This window comes from Elgaria multicarinata, chromosome 6, assembly GCF_023053635.1.
Source record: "Elgaria multicarinata webbii isolate HBS135686 ecotype San Diego chromosome 6, rElgMul1.1.pri, whole genome shotgun sequence".
Classification (NCBI taxonomy): domain Eukaryota; kingdom Metazoa; phylum Chordata; class Lepidosauria; order Squamata; family Anguidae; genus Elgaria; species Elgaria multicarinata.
The window spans coordinates 107,851,478-107,878,599 of record NC_086176.1 but is presented as its reverse complement, the minus strand read 5'-3'; the positions used below and the strand labels follow the sequence as shown (position 1 = coordinate 107,878,599).

At 45.8% G+C, this 27,122-nt stretch overlaps 1 protein-coding gene across 1 annotated transcript in view; it reads left to right on the top strand.

Annotated features, from left to right (window-relative positions):
* The window catches only part of LOC134400375 (tetraspanin-36-like), a 34,373-nt gene extending 7,824 nt beyond the window's left edge, over positions 1 to 26,549 (top strand). Inside the window, exons 2-7 of the mRNA XM_063128704.1 lie at positions 14,428 to 14,619; positions 16,634 to 16,708; positions 19,015 to 19,110; positions 20,662 to 20,817; positions 22,526 to 22,609; positions 26,022 to 26,549. Coding sequence (XP_062984774.1) covers positions 14,428 to 14,619; positions 16,634 to 16,708; positions 19,015 to 19,110; positions 20,662 to 20,817; positions 22,526 to 22,609; positions 26,022 to 26,108 — 690 coding nt within the window. The 3' untranslated portion in view covers positions 26,109 to 26,549. The remainder of the gene's footprint in view (positions 1 to 14,427; positions 14,620 to 16,633; positions 16,709 to 19,014; positions 19,111 to 20,661; positions 20,818 to 22,525; positions 22,610 to 26,021) is intronic.
* The last annotated feature ends 573 nt before the right edge of the window (positions 26,550 to 27,122 follow it).

Here is a 27,122-nt window from a genome sequence, read left to right as displayed (position 1 = left end):
GAATTTTATTGTTATTATCTTCCTTAGTGGGTCGTTGTGATTTTTATAGTGTAGGGTAGGAGGCGCTGGGCATGAGTTTGTGGAACCAAGGGGGCGGTGACCTGAAAAAGTTTGGGAACCACTGCACTAGACTCTGGATAGGTTGCGGAGCGACATTACAGGGCAGAAGTGCCATGTTAACGTCACTTTGTTTGAAAAAGTCAGGGTAAATCCCCAACTTTTTCAAATAGGAGCATCGGGGGAAGCCCCACGTTGGCTCTGAAACTGCGCTTGCGTCATCTAACTGACGTGGCACAGATGCACAGCCAAAGCCGGGCTTTCCCTGCATAGACAGCCCCTACATGCCTGTGGGAAGCCCACATGTAGGACATGAGTGCAATAGCATCAAAAGTCCTAACGATAAGCCATGATTCCAGGGAGAAACCTGGCTTATTGTTTACAAGTGATAAGCATGTTGCCTGGTCACAGCCACGAAGGAGCGGCTGAGCAAACCATGGGCCTTCTTTCCATGGTTTGTTTATCATTGTACACAAACTGAAAACTCTCTCTCGTCATGGTTCGTTGTTGGCTTCTGACTCTGTCTTGTTGGGGGAACCGACAAACCAGAGTTCCCGGCTCACACTCAGTGATACGCAAACCATGGAAAGACATGGTTTATTTAGTCACTCCCACTTGTAACGGGAGTGATTGGGCAACATGTATTATCAGTATGTTGCCTCATTATTAACTATAAGCCCGAATCTTTAGAATCCTGGCTTGTTGTGACGTGTGAAGGCAGCCACCGTATTTGCACAGGGACGCTCTTGTCTCATTCCACATGGAGTAGCAAAAAATGACACATTGATCATTCTAAGTAGTGTTTTCAGTCATAAATTGTCTATATTCTTAACCAGGACTAGAATCCAGGGGCTCTCGTGAAATCTCAGTGGCCCTGGTGGTCTCTCGTGAAGTGCTGGACATGTGCCGGTATCTCTTGAGAGCCCTGGTAGGTACAGAGGTCTGGCAGTTGCTCCAACCAGCCTGTTGGCTGTTTTCTTACTGCGGCAAATGCCATGGTTGGGAAATGGTTGGCAGGACTGTCTAGAGCATTCACTAGCGGTGGCTGTAGGCTTTCTAGGCTGGGCTTGGGGCTGAGGCTGAGGGCAGGGGAGCAGCGCAGTTCTCCGCTTGCACCCGCTGGAGGTGGCATGGGCTCTTCAGGCTGGAGCCAGGATGTGGGTGGGAGAGCAGCATAATTCACCATTCTTCCAGCTCCGCTGCCTTATTTATTTATTGCATTTCTATACCGCCCAATAGCTGAAGCTCTCTGGGCAGTTTACAAAAATTAAAACTATGAAGACCATTCAAAATATAAAACTAAGTATAAAATGCAACATAAAAGCACAACCAGGATAAAACTGAGCAGCAATGCAGACATTAATACAGATTTAAAATACAAATTTAAAACAGCAAAGTTAAAAATTAAGTTGATAAACTGTTCAACTACCCAGCTGAATTTTAAGATGCCTTTTTTTAATGGTGTGCTGCTTTTAATGATGCACTGGTTTTAAACGTTTGAATTAGTTGTATGTATCTTATGGTGTTTTTATTTGTGTTGGACCCTGCCTCAATCCAGAGGGAGAGGCAGGTAACAAATAAATGTATTATTATTATTATTATTATTATTATTATTATTATTATTATTATTATTATTATTCTAATGCTGAGAAAATAAAAAGGTCTTCATCTGCTGTCTAAAAGAGTATAATGTAGGTGCCAAGCAAACCTCCTTAGGGAGCTCATTCCACGGCCGGGGTGCCACAGCAGAGAAGGCCCTCCTCCTGGTAGCCACCTGCCTCACTTCCTTTGGCAGGGGCTCACGGAGAAGGACTCCATGCAGATGCTTCATCCTGTTTCATGGGTGGTCCAGCCCTGCTGTTTTGTTCTTATTACAGAATGAAGGATTTTGCTTGCCCTGTTGATGACCTTTGCTAGGAAAATGGAGACAAGGCCTTAATTTTCTGTTCTTGGGAGGAAGGCTGAAGACTTGCCTTTTTATTGGCAATAGTAGAGCTGCATTCTGATGTGCACTTACACTCATTAAGGCAGAGGGTTACTGAATTATTTGGTGTGCTCCTTCAAGTTGAGCAAGATTTGCAGTTAACATGCTGGGAGTTGCAGCTTTCTCTGTCCCACCTCACTCAGGACAGAGAGTCTATTGGCACTCAGTCTGCTGGATTCAAGCTTCACATAAGTATTGATAATAAAACTGGTTTATTAACAAGGTTCTTTGCAGATCCTGGGCAAGTTTATTAATATAGTGTTGCAACGGTGTTTCTCTTCGGCACAGGAGACTCAGGGGAAAGCTTGCAGTTAATTCACTGTGCCTGTATGCAGCATACTCAAAAGGTATGCTGGAATATTAACTTGAAAATAACAACTTTCTAGGTATTAAAAAGCACGGGTTGTATGTTGTTGGCACGCATGGCACTTCCACGATATGATTTCTTCTCCCCCCCACCCCCAAACCATGTTAAGACCGGAGAAGGTATGAGGTCTAGTTCCCAAGACAGAGAAACAATTGTAATGTGTGAAATAGAGAAGAGTAACCGGACTCCCTAGTATTCGCTTCAGCACCCTCAGTAGGCATCCTGAAAAAAACAGGTATTTATTGCACTGATATATCAGATATCGTTGGAAGGTGGCCCAGTTTTAAACTGCCGAGTTGGCTACACTAAACTCCAGTAAATTGTTGCTTTGCAGTTACACTGAGAGCCCTTGATAAGTCTATTTGTGCTCAACTCTCATGCCTCCCTAAGAACATAAGAGGTGCCTTGCTGGATCAGACCAAGGGTCCATCCAGTCCAGCACTCTGTTCACACAGTGGCCAACCAGTCATCGGCCAGGGATGAACAAGCAGGACATGGTGCAACAGCACCCTCCCACCCATGTTCCCCAGCAACTGGAGCACACAGGCTTACTGCCTCGAATACCAAAGATACCACACAACCATCAGGGCTAGTAGCCATTGATAGCCTTTGCCTCCAGAAATTTATCCAACCACCTTTTAAACCCATCCAAATGGGTGGCCATCACTACATCTTGTGGTAGTGAGTTCCATAATTTAACTATGTGCTGTGTGAAGAAGTATTTCCTTTTATTTTTCCTGGATCTCCCACCAATCAGCTTCATAGGATGATCCCATTGGGTTCTAGTATTTTGAGAGAGAGAGAGAAATGTCTCCCTATCTACATTCTCCATCCCATGCATAATTTTGTACACCTCTATCATGTCTCCCCTTACCCTCTTTTTTCCCATGCTAAACAATCCCAGCTGATGTAACGTTCCCTCGTAGGGGAGATGCTCCAGACCCTGGATCATTTTAGTGGCCCTTTTCTGCACTTTTTCCAGCTCTATCATATCTTTTTTTTAGGTGTGGTGACCAGAACTGTACACAGTATTCTAAGTGTGGTCGTAGCTAATAGTGAACTCAACTGGTGAGTGCCAAGAAGATTGTAGCCAAAGCAGGGAGACTGAGAAACAAGAGGGAGATACTGGCATGCTTAGAGAAGCCCAAGGTTTCCAGAGGTACACTGGAAACAGAAGTATACACACCCCAAACCATACTGCCCAAATAGTCCAATGGAGGACTGAACATACTTAATGATCACAGAATGCTGAGCGTCTCTTGGGAGTGGATTTGGAAAACCAAGAGAGAAGGGGGTTGGAATGGAGTGTCCTGAAAGAGGGTGTGGCTGGTTGGAACACTGAACTGGAACACTGCATGCTGCAACATTTTGTTGCAGGTCCTACTGATAACTTCTGTAATTCTAAAGAGCTTTTCTTTCTTTTCTCTATTAATTCCCTGTTGGCAGCCAGACAGAGATCTGAAGACAGGCTGCCTAGCAATGGCAGTGATTGCCAAATATTACTGGCAACCACTTAACATTAGAGTGCTGGATCAGAACAAAGGTTTTCCCCAGTAGCCTGTCTCCCGATGATCAACCCAATGCCCCGCGGAAGCTCCCGTGTAGATATTGAAGGCAATAGCTCTCTCCTTCTGTTGCTCCCCAGCAACTGCAATGCAGTGGTATAATTTGATAGCAGAAGTGGTTGAATCAAAGCAGTCTGAATCCAGGAAGTGAAAGGCTTGCAGAATCATAAATAGATAAGTCCCTTGGCTAAGCAGCCAGAAGTATAAAACCACAGAGCAAATCAAGCCAGACTTATAATGGCATGAAACCACTATTACTACTGAACATAATGAGCATGGTAGTCTTTTTGTACTCTAGAAACCCAGGCTAAAAAGGAAGTTTATTCAGTTCTACCTAGCAGCTAGGCAACAATTTCTTCCCTTTTTTGACCGCCTACTAATTGAACAAATTAACCCTGCACCTTTATTTGGTGTGATCGCCTGCCATTGCTATTCTAGCACAGTGCCTCTGAACATAGAAGTTTCATTTAGACATCACAGATAGTACCCACCTATCCTCCTATTCCCTAATGCTCTTTTAAAGCTATCTAAGCTTGGGGCCATAAATTACTTTTTCATTTTGTGAAGAACTTTCTTTTGCCTAGCCTGATCTACTGCAAATCCCTTTCCTCGGCTGACTCTGATCTCTAGAATTGTATGTGAAAGGGAGAAATGTCTCTCTCTCTCTCCACCAAGCTAAATTGTTAGGCTTAAATAGTACCAGCCACAGTCACAATTCAGAGTAGCACTCCATAAGAAACTGAAGACGAGAAGCAGGGTTTGGGTCTTTCTTTGTGGTAGGCAATAGAATGTTCAGGACTGGAATTATACTTTCCTAGCCAATATGTTAAGCATACCTAGGAGGTAATTAGGAATTAAGACATCCTGCAGAAGAGACAGATTTGGATCAGGCATTTCTAAGCAGGTTCAATTGAATGTTGCACTTAGCAGTGTCCTGTTTGTTTTTCACTTCAAGTTGTTTGCCGTTAAACACATTAGTGTATGTATGAGATCACCACAAATTGGGTTACATTCTTTCCCTCTGGTTGGGTGTATAGTTCCTTGCTTTTTAGGAGTTTCTTCTCAGATGAATGGGTCTGAGAACTATTTAAAAGCTTCAGTGCTCTTCTGGCATATCCACTTTACTGAATTTCTACCTGAGGCTGAGAAACTGCTGTCCAATTCACACTTGAAAATCCAATATCTTTCTGCATTGATGCAGGAACATCACAAGGTTTCATTGAGATTCAAAACTAGATTTTTGTGACATGGAACTTTGTACATGAGGCTTTTGTTGTGAATTCATCATTCCCTGCTCACGGTTGTATATAGGTTCATTAGATGACATCGTAACCCTCCAGTTTGGCTTCTGTTTGTAAACAGCACTTTCTGTGAGTTTTCTTAGAGTAGGGAAACTAGAGTATTATTTCTGATGGTGAAAGAAAGTGCAATTTTCTCTGCTGTATTTGTGCTATTCCACTATACCACAGTGCCATCTAGAGGTTATGTAGCAGAAAAGCAGGAAAGGAAACACTGCTCATATAGTGCTCGAATCTCAGTTCTGTGATAAAACTGAAAATAGATGCAGTGGATGAACAGCCTTGTGTAGAAAAGCCCCTGTTCTCTGAGATTCCTATTTCTAATTTTCCTCTGGTGAATTTCCAGGCCTGTCCCTACCATTAGGCAGTGTGAGGCAGCTGCTTCAGACAGCAGATTCCAGGGGAAAGGCAAGGAGTGGTAACAAAGTATTGGGAGGAGGACAAGGCTGTGTGTGCTATGCAATCTGCCCTGCACCTCCCAAGCTAGCCTGCCGCCTTCGAATGTGATGGGGAGTGCCATCCCATCACTAGTGTTGAAGTCAGAGTCAACTGCCAGCCTGATTGAATGGAATGAGGCAGGGGGCATCAACTGTGTTGGCAGCCCGCCCCCCATTTTGCATCCTCCTCAATGCCCCATATACTTAGCATCACTCCAGGGCATTGAGGGGGAGGGAATGCAGCCACCATAAAAAATAATTGTGAAGAAAATGTGGAGACAATTCTGAAAAAAGTGTCCTTTAATTTCTAGGAGGTAAGAAAAGAAAAACCTCAGGAATTTCCTGAAAGTTCCCCACCCCCACCCCAGGAAAGGGGCTTCCATTTTTCTGCCTCATTCCCAGGGCAAGTTATGATTTATTTTGAGTGTTTGTTTGGTGGTGTTTGTGACCTTAATTAATCACATAGTTAATGCAATGGTATTCCCGATAGTAACCTATGGCTGCGAGAGCTGGACCATAAGGGAGGCTGAGCGAAGGAAGATAGATGCTTTTGAACTGTGGTGTTGGAGGACAATTCTGAGAGTGCCTTGGACTGCAAGAAGATCAAACCAGTCCATACTCCAGGAAATAAAGCCAGACTGCTCACTTGAGGGAATGGTATTAAAGGCAAAACTGAAGTACTTTGGCCACATAATGAGAAGACAGGATACCCTGGAGAAGAGGCTGATGCTAGGGAAAGTGGAAGGCAAAAGGAAGAGGGGCCGACCAAGGGCAAGATGGATGGATGATATTCTGGAGGTGACGGAATCGACCTTGGGGGAGCTAGGGGTGGCGACGGCCGACAGAAAGCTCTGATGTGGGCTGGTCCGTGAAGTCACGAAGAGTTGGAAGCGACTGAACGAATAAACAACAACAATCACTGTGAGGTAGCTGAGGGTACTGTCTTAAATTTTTCTTTCTATTACACATCTCAGCATTGTTCTGCAGTCTCCCAGGCTTCCTGCACTTTCTGAGTTGAAAAGGCCCAATGGGAGGAACAAAATTCGCGATGTCTTCCCCTGGGCACGAAGTGCAGGAAGCCAAGGAGGCTACAGGCTGTCAGAGAGATGACTGTACAATGAAAGACAGGACACTCACACACGCTCCTCAGCCCTCTCATAAGTTAGGTAAGCACAAGAGCACTGAACCAAACCCTTGAGAATCTCTCCAAAATGTCTTCTCCTTTGAATTTCTTTTTGAAAGCCATTTCTTTTCTATCAAATTGAAAGAGAATAATCAACATTTTCAGCACAGCACCCGTTTTTAGGCTTTTCTGTAGTATTTCCTCCATTCTAAAAGGTTGAAATAACTTTTCTAAGGCTTAGTTATTGGGAGTAAGAGCTTTGAGCTACAATATACTGGGATTTTTGCCTGGTTTTGCGTTTGGTTTCACCCCCTCTGCCTCTGGCACCACCCACCACTAGAATATGCCTCTCTCAACAGCTTCACTGAAATTGAATTTGGCCTTGAACTGAAAGAGGCTCCCTGCCCTGTTTTCCCAATTAATTCTGCTGATCGTAGAAATTCAACACTAAAAGTACAATATAGAGCTCAATTAAAATCAATGGGATTGCTGCCATTCAACTTCAGTGAAATATGGAATGTACTTACAGTGGCCAAGATTGAGTGGCAAAACCCCCACAAAGTGTTGGTATTTCTTGCCTGTAAAAATAAGGAAAAGTGGATTTACATGGCTAGTGGTGTGTTTTTATGGTAGAACAATTACCACAAAATTGCATTTTCCTACATTTCTTCCATAGTTATAAGGACGTAGACTAGAGTCTTTCTACATAAGGGGTTTATTTTGCGCTCATGATTTCTCACTCACAATAGTTTTGTGGGTGCTTTACACAACACTGTCATGCTTCAGGGCCTCTGCTATGCTTTGCAACCATTATAACGGGTTTTATTCTAACAAGGAAAGTCTGGTATTTCTGTGAATGGTGGAATGAAACTCTGGTGTAATTGTGCAATTCTGCCATAGCACAGCGCCACCTAGTAGTTGTGTAATGAAACATATAGAAAGGCAGAGAAAGAAAAAGCTAGGGGAAAAACACGTGTAAAGAGGCCAATCTTAATCCCGCAAAGAATCCAGAAGCAGAAGCTTCAATAAAAAGGCGGGTTAAAATTCCCATGTAGAAAAATCTGTATAAGAAAGTGTTGTTATGTGGGCCAGATTAAGATAAAATTATGGAAAATGGAGAAATTGAAAACCCATATTGACTATAGGATAATATCATGTTGTGGTGGATAGAACTATCAATATGAGAGTAAGCATTTCCAGTCTAGTTGGGATGGTTTTTAAAATATTAATTTTTGGACTCGATGGCCTTATAGGCCCCTTCCAACTCTACTATTCTATGATTTTTCTCTCCCCCACCCCCTTTCTTTTTTTCTTTTTTCTTTTCTTGTTTTGGGCCAAGATTTCACCTTTTGAGGGTTTATCTCTCCATCAATTGCTTGAAACTGAAGTACTAAAAGCCAAACTAGAAATGACATTTCTTCGTGTCATTGTTTCATCTTTAACCAAATAATGGTTTAAAGTGGCATGTTGGGTCAAGACCATGTGTGTGTGTGTGTGTGTGTGTGTGTGTGTGTAGACGGGGAGTCAGAGGAGAAGGAAGCTTTCACCCTTTGCCTGCTCTTTGCAGTGCGGCCAGCGGCAGCTTCCTTCCCATTGCAATATCAAAGGCAGGGGCGGGGGGGGGGGATCCAATTCCATTTGGGACTGTGGGAGCAGCAAATGGTTAAAGCCCTTCTCCCTGCTCCCCCCCCCCAACTAGTCTTGATCCAGCTCCCCTCACGCACGCACACACTGGCTATTTGTTATAGAAAAATTAACTACACAAAGGCAAACTATGTGACCACATCTAATTTGGCCATCGGTTGCCGCCTTAAATCTATATATGCTGATATTTGAAAACAGCTTTCTCTGAAAGGACCCCATTTGAATCCATTGTGCTGCTGAGTAAGTGGCTTTCTGGGTCATAGCCAGGTGGGTTGAGTAAAAGCTTGCTCAATGGACTTGCCTAATTGGAAGAGAGCAGTTCTCACTTCTGTCCCATGCCTGAGTTAAATAAACCCATGGATTGTGAACACGTGGATGGTGGTCAGATCTGTATGCCTCGCTTCTCGGATTGTCCTTATTAAGTACTTCTAAGGACTGGAAACATTGAGTGTCCTTCAGCATAGAGCTGCAAGAGAAGTACTCGAAAGCTGTGGACTTGACCCAACAACTCCATAGAATAGCCTTCCACATTGTGTTGCTTTCCAGATGTTTTGGACTACAACTCCCATCACCCAGCCAAGATGGCCAGTGATCAGGGATTATAGGAGCTGTAGTCCAAAACGTCAGGAAGGCAATGCATTGGAGAAGGCTGTTGTATGTATGAGGTTGTTGACTGAAGTCTGCAGGGTTCTAGTAGCTCCCTTTCTGCTCTGTACCCAAGTGCACTCAACATTTCTAGTCCTTAGAATTACTTAGAAAAAGGAAAGGAACCTCTCGTGCAAGCACGGAGTCAGTACTGACTCTTGTAGGGACGCCAGCTTTCGTTGATGTTTTCTTGGCAGGCCTTATAGCGGGGTGGTTTGCCGTTGCATTCTCCAGCCGTTATTACCTTTCCCCCAGCGGGGTGGTTTGCCGTTGCCTTCCCCAGCCGTTATCACCTTTCCCCCAGCTAACTGGGTACTCATTTTACCGACCTCGGGAGGATGGAAGCCTGAGTTGACCCGAGCCAGCTGCCTGAAACCAGCTTCCGCTGGGATCGAACTCAGGCTGTGGGGAGAGTTTCAGCTGCCGAAACTGCCGCTTTACCGCTCTGTGCCAAATAAGGACAATTTGAGAAACTAAGTATACAGTTTTGATCATTACCTGTAAGACCTCAATCTGTGAGTTCATTGGGGATCTCCTGAATCTTAGTCAAACACTTTAACCACTACACCACACTGCCACCACACTGGCTCTTTTCCGCCATGTCTTGGTCCCAATAAAAATTGCACCTCTAAAGCTGCTGTTTGCCCTGGGGATAGGATGTGCTCCTATGTGCACAAGTAACTGGTTCCCTTCCTAGAGAGCCAATAATTTTGGGAGGGGGATTTTTTTGTTGGAACCATGGCCATCCCTCCCCAACCAGGCTACCTCCCTGTGTAAACCTGCTAGCATATATATAAGGAAGCCACTTATCAATTGCTTTAGAACTCGACTCCAAAATAAGCGTGCACAGAATATTGGGGCGAACATGCTTTGATTTCCTCTAACAGAAGTGCTGGGAGATTTACAGGTGTGTTTGTGCATTAAAAAGTCTTTGGGGGAAGTCTAGTTTTATGAAAAAGAGGAACCAACTCTACAATCTCAGCCTCTGTTTCAAAGAACTTTGAACAGTCGATCCTATATCCACCAATCTGGAAGCAAAGTGACACTGAGTTCAATGGGGACTCCCACCAGGGAAGTGGGTATACAATTGCAGCCCAAGCTGTTCAATAAAGTACTGGGTTTTTTATTTCTCAAGATAGCTGGGGAGAAGAGGAAATTTTTAACAGTATGACAAATTTAATATCATGAAGTTGATCACATGAGCCTGCCTCATGCCCCTCATGGTTTGCAATCAGACATTTCTTCAAAGTTGGGCTTTTTATATTTGAAAATGCGACTTTGCATGCAGAAGTATTCAAGTGCATTGGGTTTTTTTGTTTCATATTGAATTATTATTATTATTATTAACAAGATTTATATACCGCTTCACATCTAATAAAACTTCTGAACAGTGAAAAATAAACAGGAAGAAAAAAAGCATCGAAATACAGAGTTAAAACCTTCAGAATCAAATTATGACAGTAAAACTTTACGTGGCTAGCCAGGGAAAGATTGTTTAAATTGAAAAAAAAAAAGTCTTGGTGCCAAAACTAAATGCACCAACTGCGTGACATCAACAGGCAGGGAGTTCCACAGAGAGGGAACCCTTACACTGAATGCTCTACTCCAAGTAAACTCCAAACAGGTTACTGGCTGAGAGCCAGTGTGGTATAGTGGCTAAGGTGTCGGGCTGGGAGATCCGGGTTCTAGTCCCCACTTGGCCATGGAAAGCCACTGGGTGACTTTGGGCCAGTCACAGACTTCTCAGCCCAACCTACCTCACAGGGTTGTTGTTGTGAGGATAACATGGAGGGAAGGAGGGTTATGTATGCTGCCTTAGGTTCCCTTGGCGGAGAAAAGGTGGGATATAAATGCAATAATAAAGAAATAAATATAAATAATACAGTTCCATGCAGAAACACCAGGAGTGCCTCATATGATGTCAGTGACCAAGCAGGCTGGTAAGAGAGAAGGGTCTCTCTCCAATATCCCAGTCCCAAGTTGTTTTGGGCTTTATACACTAATAACAAGAACTTAAACCTGGCCCAGTAGCAAGTATGCAGCCAGTGCAATTCCCTCAGCAAAGGAATTACATGCTGAAAAGGGGCAGCTCATAAAAAGATCTGAAGAGGCCTGCTGGATCAGACCAAGGGTCCATCTACCAGTGGTTCTCAACCTGGGGCGCTCCAGATGTGTTGGACTACAACTCCCAGAATGCCCCAGCCAGCTCTGCTGGCTGGGGCATTCTGGGAGATGCAGTCCAACACATCTGGAGTGCCCCAGGTTGAGAACCACTGATTCTAGTCCATCACTCTGTTCACACAGTGGCCAACCAGCTGTTGACAAGGAACCCACAAGCAGGACATGGGTGCAACAGCACCCTCCTGCCCATGTTCCCCAGCAACTGGTGTATATAGGCTTACTGCCTTTGATACTGGATGTAGCACATCGACATCAGGGCTAGCAGCCATTGATCACCTTCTCCTCCAGGAATTCATCCACACCCTTTTTAAAGCCATACCTCTTATGGCAGTGAATTTCCTAGTTTAACTACGCACTGTGTGAAGAAGTACTTCTTTTCATCTGTCCTGCATGTCCCACAAATGAGCTTCGTGGGATGCCTCCAGATTCTAGTGTTATGAGAGAGGGAGAAAAATGTCTCCTTATCTACATTCTCCAGACCCGACATGATTTTGAACACCTCCCAATAATAGTTCAGCTGCTGCAATCTACACCAGTTCCAGCTTCCAGGCCAACCTTAAGAACCCCACATAGTGCCTGTTACAGTAATCCAATTTACTGAGGTTACAAGTGGCTGCAGCACTATCGACCAGTGTATTTTGCATATACGGCACCACCTGTGTGCTCCAGATTCAAACTGCTCATCCATCCACCAGCAGTTGCTTGCTCCGCTGGTTCGTACATTACGCTAATCCACCCTGAGAATAAGCCACCATGGGTTGATTGTGGGCTCGCTAACCTGACAGATGACTGAGTGCTCTGGTGATGTGTTTGCATTACCCCCCACCCTCCCTGGGGATTTGCGCTTTTGCTCAAGAGCAACCTGGCATAATAATATCCCCCTCTTGTCAATGTCCTATTCAGTTTCATCCTCCATTTCAGTGCTTCCCTTGCTAGTGAACTTTTTTTTTTAAAGGTTGCTTCATGTTACACTGGAGTAAGAATACCTTCTCCTAAAGCTCCTTTTCTCCTGAAGCTGCCAGCTGCTTTTGGCTCTCTTCCCCCACTGCATCAGATCACAAAAAGGAAATATTTTTTCTGAGCCCTAGTGATTGCAGGAATGACTTCATGTATTCCCCTCTTATTAATCATAGAATAGCAGAGTTGGAAGGGGCCTACAAGGCCATTGAGTCCAACCCTCTGCTCAATGCAGGAATCCACCCTAAAGCATCCCTGACAGATGGTTGTCCAGCTGCCTCTTGAAGGCCTCTAGTGTGGGAGAGCCCACAACCTCCCTAGGGAACTGATTCCATTGTCGTACTGCTCTAACAGTCAGGAAGTTTGCCCTGATGTCCAGCTGGAATCTGGCTTCTTTTAACTTGAGCCCGTTATTCCGTGTCCTGCACTCTGGGAGGACCGAGAAGAGATCCTGGCCCTCCTCTGTGTGACAACCTTTAAAGTATTTGAAGAGTGCTATCATGTCTCCCCTCAATCTTCTCTTCTCCAGGCTAAACATGCCCAGTTCTTTCAGTCTCTCTGCTCCTTCCCCCCCCCTTTTAAAAGGCTGCTTCACATTAAGCTAAAGTTATAACACCTGCTGTTAAAGCTCCTTCTCTTCTGCAGCCACCAGCTGCTTTTAGCTCCCCACCCACCTCTCTTTATCCTTGTTGCTTTCTTCCATTGGTCTCCATTGCTGTCACATATTCAAATGGGTTACAGAGCAATGAGTGGGATCGCTAAACATTATTTATTTATTTAAAACATTTATATCCCGCCCTATATCATTAAGTAGGGTGACCATATGAAAAGGAGGACAGGGCTCCTGTATCTTTAACAGTTGTATAGAAAAGGGAATTTCAGCAGGTGTCATTTGTATGCATGTTGCACCTGGTGAAATTCCCTCTTCATCACAACAGTTAAAGCTGCAGGTGCCCTGCCCTCTTTTAAATCTGGTCACTCTAGTATAGCTGCAGTATAGCTCCTACAGCTTTAACTACTGTAGAGGAAATTTCACCAGGTTCTCCATATATACAAATGACACCTGCTGAAATTCCCATATGCGAATCTCATGATGGAGCAGTAAAACGGAGGGGGAAACTGTATGAATTTCAAGTCAGAGCAGTAAAACCAAGGTGAAATTTACGCAGATTTCCTAGCAGGGGATATTTGCTTCTGCGTACTTGCACAGGGCTGCATTGCTTTTTAAAAGGGTTGTGAAAGTGTTCAGGACACTCTCCGGAGTCATTTTTTTCTCCATGTTTAGGAGCATGGAATAGAGGGCATTAAGAAGGGATGAGGGAGGATGTTGGTGGCGCCGGCGAGATTGCGAGGAGCTGAAGGGATTTTTGCGCTCTTGCCTGGCGGCTCTCTAGTTGATCCCAATAAACCCCCGTGGGTATGAACAACCCTGCAACAGCCCGTGGGTTCTCATGGTGGCTTGTTTGTGAAAAGTTAGCCACCCCGCAGAAACTATGCTGGGTTCTCACAACATGACATCCCACCATGGCTGTTGCGTTGTGCGAAACTGGTCACGGTTTCCTTTTACGCATCAGAGCAGAGAAACTCTAGTAGTCTGTGCATCAGGGCAGGATTGAGAAACATGTTCTCAGAGCTTGTTACCTGGTAGGCGATCTGGTCAATGGAATGAGGCATAGCCAGATGAGCAAGCAAAGGTTAAAGGAGTCAGAACCGATTGAGTCATAACAGGGAGTGAGGAATGAAGCCTTCCCTCCAGTCCGAGCTGGAGAAGTAGGAAACTGGGATTGTAAAGCAGAAGCGTCAGCGTTCAGCAGAAGAGAGCTGAGGAGATCCAGGTAATTGTATAGGGGAACAACACACTTGATTGGCAGCATTCAATTGCCCTAATCAAGAATGAATTCTGGATTTCTTCAGCTTCCTTCCTAAAGCAAACAGGACTTGATTGTCTATTCAAGGCCCATCTACATCAAAACCTAGGGACACTTTGCATTACAGCAGGCACAGCTAGCAGCAATATGGAAACTAGGCTAGGTCCTGTGATCGGATTCAGATCAGGGCAGTATTGTTGGGTTCACTGGGGAGGGGAGGAAACCAACCATAATAGTTAACACGAGTTAATTTGAGTCCATTTTGAATCTAACTTATGGTGTATATATATATATTTTTAAGGCTGCAGCAATTGGACTCTCTTACGTTGGGGGATATGTTCTCAACAGTTACAAGGTGTATGACCCCTTCCTTCAAGACAAATATGCTCTCTTGCCGGCGGTTATCATCATTTGCGTTGCCGTGGTGATGTTCATAATTGGGCTGATTGGCTGCTGTGCCACCATCCGCGAGTCCAAGGTTGGATTGGGCGTGGTGAGTATTGGATCTATCATCGGAAATGCCTTTATTTTTCATTATTCCATTACACCAGAGGGGGTGAGAACAATCACCCCCATTCCCAGATAAGTAACTTGCCCCTCACATCCAATGTCAGATAGCAGTGTTGTGAACAGCCCTCTCCGGAAGAAAACGTTAACCAGAAGTATCTTTTTTTTTTTAATTTACCGTATTTCTTCGATTGTAGGACGCCATCGATTGTAAGACACACCCTAATTTCAGTACCACCAACAGAAGAAAAAAAACCCTAAGACACACCCGCGATCTAAGACGCACCCCATTTTTAGAGATGTTTATATGGGGAAAAAAGTGCATCTTAGAGTCGAAGAAATAGGGTATTACATTTCTAGACTGCCCAATAGCTGAAGTTCTCTGGACGGTTCACAACAATTAAAACCATAAAATACAACATAAGATACAATGTCAAAGTTTTTTTAAAAAATTAAACCATAGTGTAAAACAAAAATAAAAGCCAAATTATAACCTCACAGCAATGCAAAATTTAAAATACCGTAACAGATTCAGAACAACAGAAACTCAAAGACTAAAAGTGGAAGGTCTTCATCTGGCGCCGAAGACCACAATGTAGGCACCAGGTGAACCTCTCTGGGAAGCTCATTCCACAACCAGGGTGCCAACGGAAAAGGCCCACCCACTTTACTTCTTTTGGTGGAGGCTCTCGGAGAAGGATCACTGGGGACAATCTTGGGGTCCAGGCAGGTATATATGTTCAGGTAACCAGGACCCCAAGCCATTTAAGACTTGGAATGTTAGTGCCAGCACTTTGAATCGGGTCTGGAAATGGACTGGCAACCAGTGCAGATGGAAAAGTACTGGTGTAATATGAGTATGTTGGCCAGTCCCGTTAACAATCTCACTGCTCTGTTTTGGGCTAGCTGAAATTTCCAGACTGTTTTCAATTGTATAACTTTTTCCATGTATAACGGATTGCAGTAATCCAGACAAGAGGTTACCAGAGCATGGATTACTGTAGATAGGCTATCTCTGTCCAGATAAGGACATAGTTGGCATTTCAGCCTAAGTGTTGTCTCAGGCCAGCCTTCCGCAATGTCAACCTGGTGCTCACCAGATGTTTCTGGACTTTGACTCTCTTGGCCCCAGGCAGTCTGCTCAATGGCCAGGAAAGCAGAGAGCTATAGAGCAAAACATCTGGAGGATTCCGGTTGGGGAAGTCTGATTTAGGGTACAGGTCCGACAGAAAGGGGAAAGGAAAGGAACCTCTTGTGCAAGCACTGAGTCATTACTGACTCTTGGAGGGATGCCAGCTTTTGCTGACGTTTCCTTGCAGGCCTTATAGCGGAGTGGTTTGCCGTTGCCTTCCCCGGCCGTGATTACCTTTCCCCCAGCTAGCTGGGTACTCATTTTACCGACCTCGGGAGGATGGAAGGCTGAGTCGACCCGAGCCGGCTGCCTGAAACCAGCTTCTGCTGGGATCGAACTCAGGCTGTGGGGAGAGTTTCAGCTGCAGAAACTGCTGCTTTTACCACTCTGCGCCACACGAGGCTCTAGGTCTGACAGAAGCAGCACATAAAACTGTACCTTGAAGAAGCCAGAGACTGGTCACGGGACAGCCAAATCTTTAGGAGTGCAGAGCAGTGACTTGAGGAAACCCCTCCGCCGAGGCCAGGTCCGCTCCTGTGACGCTGGGCAACAGCCCAGCAAAGCCACATATACACCACAACTCCAAACTTTCTTTCAATAGAGGCTGGTGGCTCCGTTGTCAGTGGAGCAGTGAATCCGTTCTGGGTTTCACTCAGAACTCCGAAAGAGCTATCCAAGTTTCACACCTTGGATAGCACCTTTAAAGTTCAAATTGGTTCTGACAGAAACCTGGAGCGGATTCACCGCTCCACTGACATTGGAGCCACCAGCCTTTGCTGCTTTCTTTATATATATTTTATACAGTACCTTTCCAAAAGAGGATGCAAACCTCTGCGTTAGCTGTCTGCCTTTTCTCTTCTCGCTTCAGTTCCTGGTCATTATCCTGATAATCTTCACTGCTGAAGTGGCAGCCATTGTCCTTGGAGTTATTTACAGAGGAAAGGTGGGTAAAAGTATCCAGATGTGTTCTGGGCTAGTGATGCCAGCAGGTGTAAGGATCCAACTCTGAATTCCTCTCCCCCTGTGGAGGCTGGGCTGGAGCTGTGGATGATCAGAACAGACCCGGGGTGTTTATGTGAGGTCCCAGTAGCCAGATGCCCTGGTCTGGTGTTGACAGGTGGAGATGTCTCTTAGTATTCAGACCTGATCAATTCAGAGGCCTTGTATTACTTCCCGGTCATTGGGGCAAACTAATGTTGCTCATCTAAACCCACTTTGGGGACATAAGTACACAGTCCTGGGGCATCTACTGCTGCTGCTCCTGTCTCGCCTTCATTCTTTAGCCCCCACAGCTCCACAGCCCAGCAACCTCGCCCTCAGTTTCCCATTCCGCTGCCACCATTAACTATTCTCTCCTCAGCTACTCCTCCACAGACCGCACCAGTTGTTTAAAAGTAATTAGTATTTATTAACACAAGTAAGTGCGTGTACATAAGCTTATTGGTTTCCTCAGTTGCAATGTGTATGGTTACAAGGCTTCTAAGTGTATTGGTTTCTGTCAGTTTTTGCTTAAAAGGTTCTACTATAGATTTCTACTATCTATATTCTCAAACACAATAACCCACACCAAGAGCGGATCTACACAGTGCACTGAAGGCGCTTGCATGCTGCTGTGTAGATCCTGCCCTTAGAGGCGGAGGAAGAGGCGGAGGAGGAGGCAGCTGGGGAATCCGGCCGCGTCCTTGCCGCCGCCGCCCACCTCCCTGCCGCCCTCCTGCTGCCGGTGAAAGAGCCACCCGGGTCGGAGAGCTTCTTCCGCTCTCCGCCCTGCCTTCTTCCACCGAGTGGCTCTTTTGCCGGCAGCAGGAGGCCAGCAGGAAGGTGGGTGGCGGCGGCGGCAAGGACGCGGCTGGATTCCCCAGCCTCCTCCTCCTCCGCCTCTTCCTCCGCCTCTTAGGGCAGGATCTACACAGTCGCTTTCAGGGCACACTGCAGGCGCATGCAAGCGCCTTCAGTGCGCTGTGTAGATCCGCCCCAATTCTTCCTGTCCAATATCTGCCTCTCACTGTCCTCACAGAATCATCCACTTCTGACTTAAATCAAACACCACACTCTCTCTGTTCTCTTCACAGAATCGTACACCTTAATTCTCTTACAGTCATCCACTTCTCTCAGAGATCATACCAGGGCTGTGCACTGCCTCGGATCTGAATCCAAAGCGAATCGGAAGCGGATCGGGGTGATTTGGACCTCTGAATCACTGATCTGAGGCGGTTCGGGTGAAGGCTGAGGTGGCCCGAAGCCAATTGCCTCCGAAGCTTTGGGCTGCCTCAGTGCTTTGGAGCCGGCCTCACCAGTCTCCTTACCTGCTGCCTCCGTCGCCATCTTGGTTCTGGTGGCTTCCAGTGCCGCCGCTGGAAATGAAAGGGCGTAGGCTGCGTGATTTTAAGATATCGCGCGGCCTCTGCTGTGATTAGTACCTCTATGGCCACCGTAGTTTGTGGCCATAGAGGCACTAAACAGTTTAGTACCTCTATGGTGACAAACTGTGGTGGCCATAGACGTACTAATCAGTAGAGGCCACGCGATATCTTAAAATCGCACAGCCAACTCCCTTTCATTTCCAGCAGCGTCACCGGAAGCCACCAGAAGAAAGATGGTGGTGGCAGCAGGTAAGGAGACGGGTGGTGGTGGGGAGCCTTTTCTGGGTGCCGGCTGTGCAGTGCGGCTGCATAGCCGGCACCCAGAAAAGCCTGAGTTGCCTCAGAGGGCCCAAATCTCACCTCGGCTTAGGTGCCGAGGTGGGTCGGGCAACCCCCGAGGCGGATCGGAGCTACTTCAGTGGCTCCAGATCAGCCTCCGAGGCGGATCGATGGGTGGCTGCACAGCCCTAGATCATACACCTCACTGTCTTCCTGTCAGCTCAGGCTATCTATCTAGAGAGCTCTGTTTCTCCAGGTCCTCCCACTCTTACACAGCCAGCTCATCCAAGGACTCCCCCTCCCCCATCCGATTAGCACTCAGGCATTCACCACCACCCTTACTTACCCAACTTGTGAATGCAAATTGTAAGTACATTGAGGCCTACCTACTTCCTGGAACTTTATGCCTAATATAAACAATAACTTTGCACATGTTTACACTTAATGCATATTAAGGCAGCTGAGCATCACAGTCGCTTTAAGTGTTTTGTCTTAGATACTGCTTCGTGTTTTTCATTGCACTTAATTCTGCTGATGGAATATAGTGATGTATTTTAGCAGCTGCGGGGCTGCTGTACAAACGCTACACTGCTCTTTCTGACTACAGGTAAAAACTGATTTGCATGATCCGATGCTGCAAGCGCTCAGGGCCTATGATGGGAAAACAGAAGATTCTAATGTCTTCGGTTATTTACAACAGGAGGTAAGGAAACTTGATGTCCTGGTCAGAATTATTGTCACACACTTTCTTTGTTGGTAGAATAACAAGTAATATCAGTTTTGGAAATATGCATATGTTGGTTCTTCTTATACACATTGAGCTTCTTCACATGAGTGAAATAAGGCACACTCAAGACTGGCCATTCACGGAAATTTGCAGGTCCTTTTGACAACGTCGGCAACCCCCTGCCTGTCTCCCGCACTTTCCCCTGATAATTCCGCTCTTTAAAAAAAACACACCTAGATATCCTAATTCTGCTGAAATATCTCAGGATTTCCTACCGTGTGCAGCTGAAGTTGCGCTACAAAGCACCCACTAGAGGGTGCTGTCCCATTCAGGCCAATGAGCATTGAGAGGAGGGGGAAATTTCCATTATAGACCATGTAGTCATAGAATAGCAGAGTTGGAAAGGACCTATAAGGCCATCGAGTCCAACCCCTGCTCAGTGCAGGAATCCACCCTAAAGCATAAAGTCGCCCCTCTCCAGCCGTTTAATGCAGCTCATTACAAATAAAGAAGCCCGTTATCTTGGTTGCAGTTTCCCCATCCTGTGCTTGTTTCTTGTTGGAAAAAGTATTATATATTGAATATGTTGGGAAAGAGGTATGAGGCAATTAGAAAGCTGTTTAAAAATGAGGAGGGTCATGGTTGAGTGCTAGACTACATACTTTGCATGTAGAAGGTCCCAGGTTCAATCCCATCTCCAGTTAAAAGGGATGGTGGTTATCAGGTGGTGTGATAAAAGATTTTAAATGTAAATATTGCAAAATAGATAGTCTTTCTCGAAAAGTACTAGTTTCATTTAAAGAAATCGCTTCCTAGTCCAGTACAAAATCACTTAATCTTGTTAATCCATTCGGATTCCAAAAGATAAAATCCATCTCTCTCCTTATTCAAATCAATAATACAGTGTGATACAATATTGGAGGGAGAAGTTACTTGGAAACCTGTTTCCTTTTTAATTTTCCCATGTTTTTAATAAGCCTGAAACTTGCAGCTTTGTAAGAATAATTACTGGTCAGCTCTTCAAGTTACATCATCATATTTCAGGCAAAGGAAGAATATGCAGTAAGTATTTGTTTCAGACAAGTTTTTCCACATGTATGAACTTAATAGTTGTGATCTAACAGTTGTGATCAATAATAGTACTTTACGATATTTATCACTACTAAGCCTCTTTTAGCTGGAATCTATTGTATTACACTTCTTTTGATTCTTGCATTGTGTCTTTTCTGTGTATATATTGAAAAGCATGTTAGGAAACATAAGGACTAGTAACTTGTTTCCTTTGAAGTAAAGAAATAGGTTTATCGGAATTCTGACAAGTCATTCGACTTCTTTTATTAGCGCTGTGATGTCTACAGTAACGGATTCCACTTTTCAAAAACACAATGATGGTGTTTTCATGAGACGGCTATAATATCTTCCAAGAGGATCGGTATATTTTTAAATGGCTCAAGCAATGCAGCATTTCTTGAGTGTGACAGACCTGAATTCCTGCTTTGCTTTCATTCAACCACCTTGATCTTTCAGCTTCAGTGCTGTGGAGTCCAAAACTACACTGACTGGATCGGTACCAGATGGTTCAATACCACAGGCAACAACAGCGTCCCTGTGAGCTGCTGCAAGCAAAGCCTTGTCAAGAACTGCACAGGACAGTTGAGCAAGCCACAGTTTCTCAATACACAAGTAAGGCCACGCTGCATTCGGGACTTGTATGAGAACAACAGGATTTTTAGGGACCTGAGGCTGGTGTGAACCAACCTCTAATACAAGTTCTTGGCCTCTCAAGAGCATCTTACTGCTTCAGCCACTTCTAGAGTGACCAGATACAAGAGAGGGCAGGGCTCCTGCAGCTTTAACTGTTGTGATGAAGAGGGAATTTCATCAGGTGCTGCATGCACACAAGTGACACTAGCTGCAATCCCCTTTTCTATGCAGTTGTTATAGATACAGGAACCCTGTCCTCCTTTTCATATGGTCACCCTACTGTAGCTCCTCTCTTAGGGTGACCATGTGGAAAGGAGGACAGGGCTCCTGTATCTTTAACAGTTGTCTAGAAAAGGGAATTTCAGCAGGTGTCACTTATGTACATGCAGCACCTGGTGAAATTCCCACTTCATCACCACCGTTGAAGCAACATGCACATTGTTTTAACTGTTTTAATAGTTTTACTGCTTTTAAATTATATATTGTTTTAACTTGGTTTATGGTTTAATTTGTTTTTAGCTGTGTATATTTACTGTTTTTATACTGTATGCTTTTATCTGTACGCTGCCCTGAGATCTTATTGATATAGGGCAGGATATAAATGTTTTAAATAAATAAATAAATATACTAGAGTGACCAGATACAAAAGAGGGCAGGGCTCCTGCAGCTTTAACTGTTGTGATGAAGAGGGAATTTCACCAGGTGCTGCGTGCATACACATGACACCTGCTGAAATTCCATTTTCTATGCAACTGTTAAAGATACAGGAGCTCTGTCCTCCTTTACATATGGTCACCCCAGGGTTGAAGGCAAGACGGAGCAGGGCCAGCCTATTTCAACTTAAAGGACTCACTGCCGGTAACTGAACCTTCAGAGACGTATTTCAACCTTTCAGAATGGGAAGAATTCGTGCAAACGCCAAACAATAGGTGGTCTGGGGGTGAGATGAGTGGGAATCCCTTGGTGATGTGACACGGTGGGGTGCCCCCTGGTAAACCCCAGAGGGGACCGATTTGGCCCACAAGTGGACGGGATTTGGCCTCCAGGGCTTAGATTCAACATCTCTGCTCTTCAGCCAGCCCTTGTATCTAATTTGCCTAGTTCCTTAAGGTTTCTGCTTACTGATTCGCTTCTCGCTTGCGTCCCATGCCTTCCCGGTAGCTGCCCATGTCCACTCCTTTTCCCCGGCCATCTGTGTGCAATGGGTTTCCCTCCCCCAACTGACGGAGACTCCCTGCTGGCTCACAAAAGTGATGACTCTACAACCTGCCTCAGGTTCTTTTTAAAGTTTTGTTCCTGGGCAAGTGGTATCTATGAGCTCCATCAGATGAGCGTTTTATTGCACGTTCGTTATTGGGCACTCACGGATTTTCGCGGGTTCCTCTCATGACGTCGTCTGCCTCCCACACACCTCTTGCCCCTTCTTCATGCGACAAAAAAACACCCCACTAAGTCTGACTTATTTTTAAAGGCGGAAGCTGCCGCTATCTCCTGCTGTGTGCAGGAGAAGCAGCGGGATCAAAACAGCCCACTGAATGGGCCACGTGCACGTTGTTTACTTCCTCTTTCAAAAGGGGAAGTAATGAGGGACAAATGCGGGGGCAGAGAAGCGATGGTAAGCAAATGCGATTTCCCCCTGTGTGATGATGACGCTCTATGACCGTCTTTTTCTCCTGTATCCCTGCAGGGCTGTGAAGAGAAGGTGGAAGCTGGCCTACAGAGTGTCCTCACCTATGCTTTGCTTGTCATCCTAGGATTTGCCATCATAAAGGTATTTTATCAGAAGGTTGAAATATACATTTAAGCAAGGTTATTGATCAGACCTCAGCTGAGACTGGAAGGAAACTTAAAAATCGCTGATAACCCACAGAGGCTCAAATAGCGTTGCAACATTCAAGTGATTCCAAACAGCATAGAGGGGAACTTAAGAGAGGCTTATAAAATATGCAAGGTGTCAATAGAAGCTTTTTTTTTACAATTCTAGAAATAAAGATAATCCATTTATTTATTTATTTATTTATTTATTATTTAGAATATTTATATACCGCTCCCCATTGAAAAATTTCAGAGCGGTGTACAAGGTAAAATGAAAATAAAAACAGAATAAAACAGTTAAAACAAAATTTAAAAGAAGCAAAAACAGAAATCCAAGGCTGCATGTTCAAGAAAGGCTTCTTGGAGTAAAGATGTTTTCAGGAGGCGCTGAAAGGAGTACAAGGTTGGAACCTGTCTGACCTCCAGAGGCAGGGAATTCCACAGGAGGGGGGCCACCACGCTGAAGGCTCTTCCCCTGGTGGATTCCAATCGGAGGATGGATCTAGGTGGAACCACCAGGAGCAGGCCCTCAGATGACCTCAGTGACCGGGCTGGTTGGCAAGGGAGAAGGCGCTCTCTCAGGTATCCTGGTCCCAAGTTGTTTAGGGCTTTGTACACAAGTACAAGAACCTTCAACCTGGCCCGGTAGCGAATAGGCAGCCAGTGCAGTTCCCTCAGCAGAGGAGTTACATGCTGGAAAGGGGCAGCTCCAGACAACAGCCGAGCTGCAGCATTCTGCACTAGCTCCAGCTTCCGGAGCAGCTTCAAGGGCAGCCCCACATAGAGCGTGTTGCAGTAATCCAATCTTGAGGTTACCAATGCCTGTACCACCGTGGTCAAGCTATCCCTGTCCAGGAGAGGCCGTAGTTGGCAAACCAACCGAAGATGGTAAAAGGCACTCCGAGCCGTGGTGGCTACTTGAGCCTCTAACGACAAAAATGGGTCTAAGAGTACCCCCAAACTACGAACCTGTTCTTTCAGAGGCAGAGCAACCCCATCCAGAACAGGCAATGAGCCTATCTCCCGGACTCGGGAACCACTCACCCACAGGGCTTCCGTCTTGCCAGGATTCAGTCTCAGTTTATTGGCGCTCATCCAGCCCATTACTGAGTCTAGGCACTGGTCCAGGACCTGCACAGCCTCACCTGATTCAGTTGTCACAGGGAGATAGAGCTGCGTGTCATCAGCGTATTGATGGCATTTAGCTCCAAATCCCCTAATGACCGCTCCCAACGGCTTCATACAGATGTTAAGTAACATTGGGGAAAAGATGGTGCCCTGCGGCACTCCATAGCTCAATTGCCAAGAGGCCGAGGACTGATCACCCAATGCTATGTATTTTTTTTTATTTAATTAACATTTATATACCGCCCCACAGCCTAAGCTCTCTGGGCGGTTCACAAAAGTTATGTTTATTTATTACAGTATTTTTATCCTCATCTTCAGCCAAGCAAGGCTCCCCGAACAAATCACAAAGGTTAATAATAAGACAGTCCCTGCCCTTAGGCATACAATCTAAAAGACATAGCACAAAAGGAAAGGCGATTGGAAAAGAGGAGGGGGCAAAAAAGCCAAACTCAGGCATCATTTCATTTCATTTATTATATTTCTATACCACCCCATAACTGAGCTCTCTGGACAGTTCACAAAAATTAAGTTGGTAGTTTCAGAGTTCTTCTAGGTGTTCTTCTTGCAGGGAAAGCTGAAACAAGCTCCCAGCAGCTGTTCTTCCTCTGGACGATATGTGGGGCCAGGTTGATCTCCCCCTTGCTGTTAGGTTCTTCCTGGGAGGCAGGGTTAACAGCCTCCCAGAGGCTCTTGCTTCTCGAATGGAATCCAGTGAAACTGACTGGCAGATTCAAGATGGAGAAAAGAAAACCGGTTCTTCCCACAATGCATCGTTAATTACGGGCTCCGTTGCCGCCCCGTGTAACAACTGGCCCTAGTTTGGTTGAATGCCTTTCAAAAGGGAATTAGATGCATTCGCGGAGTTCCAGTGCCAATGAGTCATGATTGTTGTGGGTAACCCAACCTCTATGCTCAGGAGAAGAAGGCCATTCAGCAACAGCGGGAGAGGACGATTCCCTTCATGTTCAGCTTGTGGCTTCCCGTTGGGGCATCTCATTGGCCACTGTATGAGAAACAGGAGGCTGGACCTTTTGGTCTGATCTACAGGGCCGGCCCTACCGTTAGGCAGAGGGAGGCAGCAAATGCTGTGGAGTGAGGAGAGGCACCAAGGCATTGGGGAACAGAGGTGTACGGGCCACGCAGCCTGCTGTACACCCCTCCCCCAACACCACAAGCTAGTTTGCCGCCTTCAGGTGTGGTGGGGGGCGCTATCGTATTGCCAATGTCGGACCGAGACTGAACTGCCAGTCCAGTTGGGTTCTGCATGTGGAATAGGGGCGGAATGACGCCATCTTGTCCTTTGCCACACAATGCCTCTGCCTGGCAGACACCCATCCTGATGCTAAGTGAGATGATGCCTTAGGAAACCGCCTAATTCATCACTCAGTTTCTCTCTTCGGTTAGAAGCACTTATCAGCTCAGTTCAGACAACACATTTCTCAACAGTGGTTTTAGAACTCCACGGTGGAGCTGTTACACCACCGTTGAGAAATGTGTTTTCTGGAGGGAAAAACACACCACCGTGGAGAGGTTTTTTAATATCCACGCTGTGCAGAGGAGAGTTCCTGCACAACCGTTTTGTTCCGTGTTGTCTGGAGGGCTCCTTGGAGTTCCTTTCTGCATTGAGTGGAGTTTCCCCACTGGCTACAGAGTTCCCTGGCTAGAGCAGCCAAAGAAGGAAGTGCCACTCTGGCAGAGCTGCCAGGATTGGGTTTTTTTTCCACAGCAATGGCTGATGGGATAGCATCGGGAGGACCGGGGGAGGAGAGAGGGTGGAGGAACTGTCAATCAAACGTCACGTTGAGTTTTACTCAACTCCACGGTAGCCCACATTCACACAATGGTGGAACATGTTGTGTGGGGCGTACCCTCCTAAAAACTCCACCGTTGAGTGGCATTTTCACAATGCGTAGCGAAAAGTTGTGTGAACTGAGCCATCGAGTTGCTTTGCTGTTTATCAGGGCATGCCTTAAAGCAATATTCTCATCTCCAGACAATATTTGTCCTTTAGGGTTAGTTTAGTGCTTCTCAGTTGGCTCTAAAGCTCCTTTAATGAAGGTAGATCGAGGTGGAAAGGTGAACCTTTTTTACTTGCACTAAAGAAAGTTTAAACAGCTGGTAAGGTGGCTTTAATACCGGACGAAAATAAACGTTTGAATGGTAAATTCTTCTGAATACAAACCGAAGTGCCTTGAACATTGCTGATGCTGTTTATAACAATAACTGTTTCCTTCTTTCAGTTCCTTGGAATGCTCAGCGTCTGTGTGCTGGCCTGCAAGAGAGAAGACAATGGCTACCAGCCCTTGAATTCGGGGGTATTTGCTTGACAAGAAGCGGAAGGGTGACTTTCCTTTTGCTCTTCCGTGAAGCAAACGGACTTGAAAAAAGATGCCTTGGACAAAAAACGTTTGTCTACTTTTGTAAAATGCCAAAGGAGATTGCAGTAGCTTCCAGAAGTTGTATTAAATGTGAAACGACTTGGCTTTAACAAATTGATTCAGCCTAAGATTCTTGGATGTAGCTGAATTAAGGTGAATCCCTCCCTCCAGACGTTTGGACTACAACTCCCATTATACCCTGCCAGGATGGCTGATGGTTCTGGCTGGGGATGGTGGGAGTTGTAGTCCAACATAACTGGAGGACACCAAGCTAGGGAATGGCTGCCTTAAAAGAACAGCACATGAATCCATAAATCAGAAAAGGGGTAACGTTTCACTGATGTCTGGGTGTGTTTTCTTTAAATATAATTAAAGAAATTATTTTTCAAACCAGTGAAATAACTGATGCATTTTCCCTAATTTGCCAGACAGCCTGCCTATTTGCACCAAATGTCTGAACCTGGGCCCCGTCTACACACAGTCTTCGGGGCGCCCCGAAGGTGCTTCAGGGTGCCCCGAAACTCCTAGTGTAGCTACCTGGTCAGAAGAGACGGAGGAAGAGGTGGTGGCGGCGGCGAAAAGTTCCCAGGGCTCGGTGGCTTCTCTGGTGAGTCCTTGCCGCCGAGCCCAACTCCCCGCCGGCCTCCTCCTGCTGCCGGTGAAAGAGCCACCCGGGTTGGAGAGCTTCCGCCGAGCTCTCCAACCCGGGTGGCTCTTTCACCGGCAGCAGGAGGAGGCCGGCGGGGAGTTGGGCTCGGCGGCAAGGACTCACCAGAGAAGCCGCCGAGCCCTGGGAACTTTTCGCCGCCACCACCTCTCCCTCCTGACCAGGTAGCTACACTAGGAGTTTCGGGGCGCCCTGAAGCGCCTTCGGGGCACCCCGAAGACTGTGTGTAGACGGGGCCCTAGTAGATTTTGTCAGCATTCACTTGTAAATATCAACCAATGGACATTCACAAAATT